The sequence below is a fragment of the Perkinsus marinus genome (assembly GCF_000006405.1).
Source record: "Perkinsus marinus ATCC 50983 genomic scaffold scf_1104296959242, whole genome shotgun sequence".
NCBI classification, from domain to species: domain Eukaryota; phylum Perkinsozoa; order Perkinsida; family Perkinsidae; genus Perkinsus; species Perkinsus marinus.
In genome coordinates, this window is record NW_003206494.1 from 809 (window position 1) to 2,791 (window position 1,983).

Genomic DNA, 1,983 nt, shown 5'->3' on the forward strand with positions numbered 1-1,983 from the left:
GCCGTTGTTCCATTGTGGAATAGTGAGCACGCCGATGATCAAGCTGGCGCTTTCTTTGGTTGAAACTTATTGCGATAAGAAGAAGCTCAAAATTGTGGCGGTGTACTGGGAAACTCCTCACGCTCGGAATGTGAATTTAGAGATTTCAGATATACTTCTTCTGCTAAGCCAGGTCCTGTTGTACGACAAATTGCTGAGGTTTTGGGTAAATACGGATCTATTATCGTCTATACGGTAGGATGGTTCATGGGGAGAATAAACAATCACGAATAATTGAATTTTTTCCGTTGTTGTTGTTATACGGTAGCGAATGTTGGGCAAAAATATGGCTGGTGAATATGGGAAACTTCTCGTTAGTGATGCGGGGTGTTGATCTGAATTATCAATGGCCATTCATAGATGATTATATTGTACACATATATAGACGCGAACTTATCCTCTCATACATACACCTGATCTTGACGTATTACTGAGTCCGCAGCTATGCTCCTAAACTAAAACCTAACCGCCTCGCCGAAGGAGTGTTGCACACAGAAATCTCACTTGGCATTTTCATACGTACTGATTGTTATTTTCAAGGAATGTATATCTGTTAATGAAGAATCATCGAACTTCACGATATAGAGGGGAATATCCGTTCTGCTGCTTTTGCTTAGATGCAAGTAAGATCCAAGAAGGTGACACTGACCGGTTATTCTGCTGATGGTCTCCGGAAGGAATCTCCGGACTGCTCAGTTGAAATCCCTGAGGGTTCTGGTGAGACAAATAAATCAGCTATGCTATCTCAGAATGTTTCCAATTTCAGATGATAAAGTGATCGAGATGATATCTGCTTCTCGCTACGTTGATGTGTACGATCTAGATGACCATTTACACGACCCTAGTAGAGACATTTTCGATTACAATATATCCGGTACCGCCACTGTCGCCCTCGAATAAGCGCATTGACTACTGCTTCTATCACAAGTACTGATCTTGGCGTTTATGGTCATCATCGGATGGAGAGTCGATTGGGAGGGGGAATCTTGGAGGAATTGATTGTGTTATGGTATATCGGGGTGGCATAGCGGCCCCACTCGGAGAAATTGATCATTTCGTGGTATATCGGGGTGGCATAGCGGCCCCACACGGAGAAATTGATCATTTTGTGGTATATCGGGGTGGCATAGCGGCCCCACTCGGAGAAATTGATTGTGTTATGGTACACAGAGGTGGCATAGCGGCCCCAGATGAACAAGCATTCGTTGAAGAACTCAGATATCGTTAGATTTCCGCATGGATAAATATTACACTACAGCATTTCCAGGTCAAATTAATTCTTTACCCATTTGGTTAATGTTTTACCTTTTTAATTAACGTTTTACCCATGGGTTTAATGAAATACCAAGAAAATTAATATTATACCTGGTTTATTTGAAAGTTCAGGAGTTTAATTTAATCAAGGCGCGCCCAATGACCACGTGCACGTCGTGAAGGTCAATGACAACTCGAGGAATCGTGTCGCCGCTTCGGCAGTTATATTAAATTAATTTGACCTGGAAATGCTGTAGATACCGATAAAATAGACTATCAACACATATCATCGGTATATGGTTAGAGGGTATTGCATGGTATACCTTAATATGACTACTGAGCTCTCTACTGCTCAAAACACTACATGACAACTCTGTGATCATTATGAAACTGACACCAACGAATTATAATACAAAATGAAATGAAAAGAATAGGAATTTCTGGAGGACGAGTGGTCGACAAACCACTCGTCGTTGAATCATCTCTCAGGTAGCATTCGAGTTTTCAATGTTGTGTTCATCGGCTCTCGCTGTGATGATGTTGTAGACGATGAAACCAACGGCGGTGAGAATACCCCCTACAGAGGAACAATAGTGAACAAGGATAAATCTACCTCAAAACCTTACCGATCCACGCGCCCAAAGACAATACGAGACCTTTGACGAGCATGTCGAATACCAAAGCAGCCGG

The 1,983-nt window shown here is 42.2% G+C and overlaps 1 protein-coding gene across 1 annotated transcript; it reads left to right on the forward strand.

The window, feature by feature from the left end:
- Positions 1 to 656: 656 nt before the first annotated feature.
- On the forward strand, positions 657 to 939 carry Pmar_PMAR020788 (hypothetical protein; the record flags this gene model as incomplete). Its single annotated transcript, XM_002773180.1, has 2 exons — positions 657 to 756; positions 806 to 939. The coding sequence occupies 2 exons, from the start codon at positions 657 to 659 to the stop codon at positions 937 to 939; spliced, it is 234 nt and encodes a 77-aa protein (XP_002773226.1).
- Between the last annotated feature and the right edge of the window lie 1,044 nt (positions 940 to 1,983).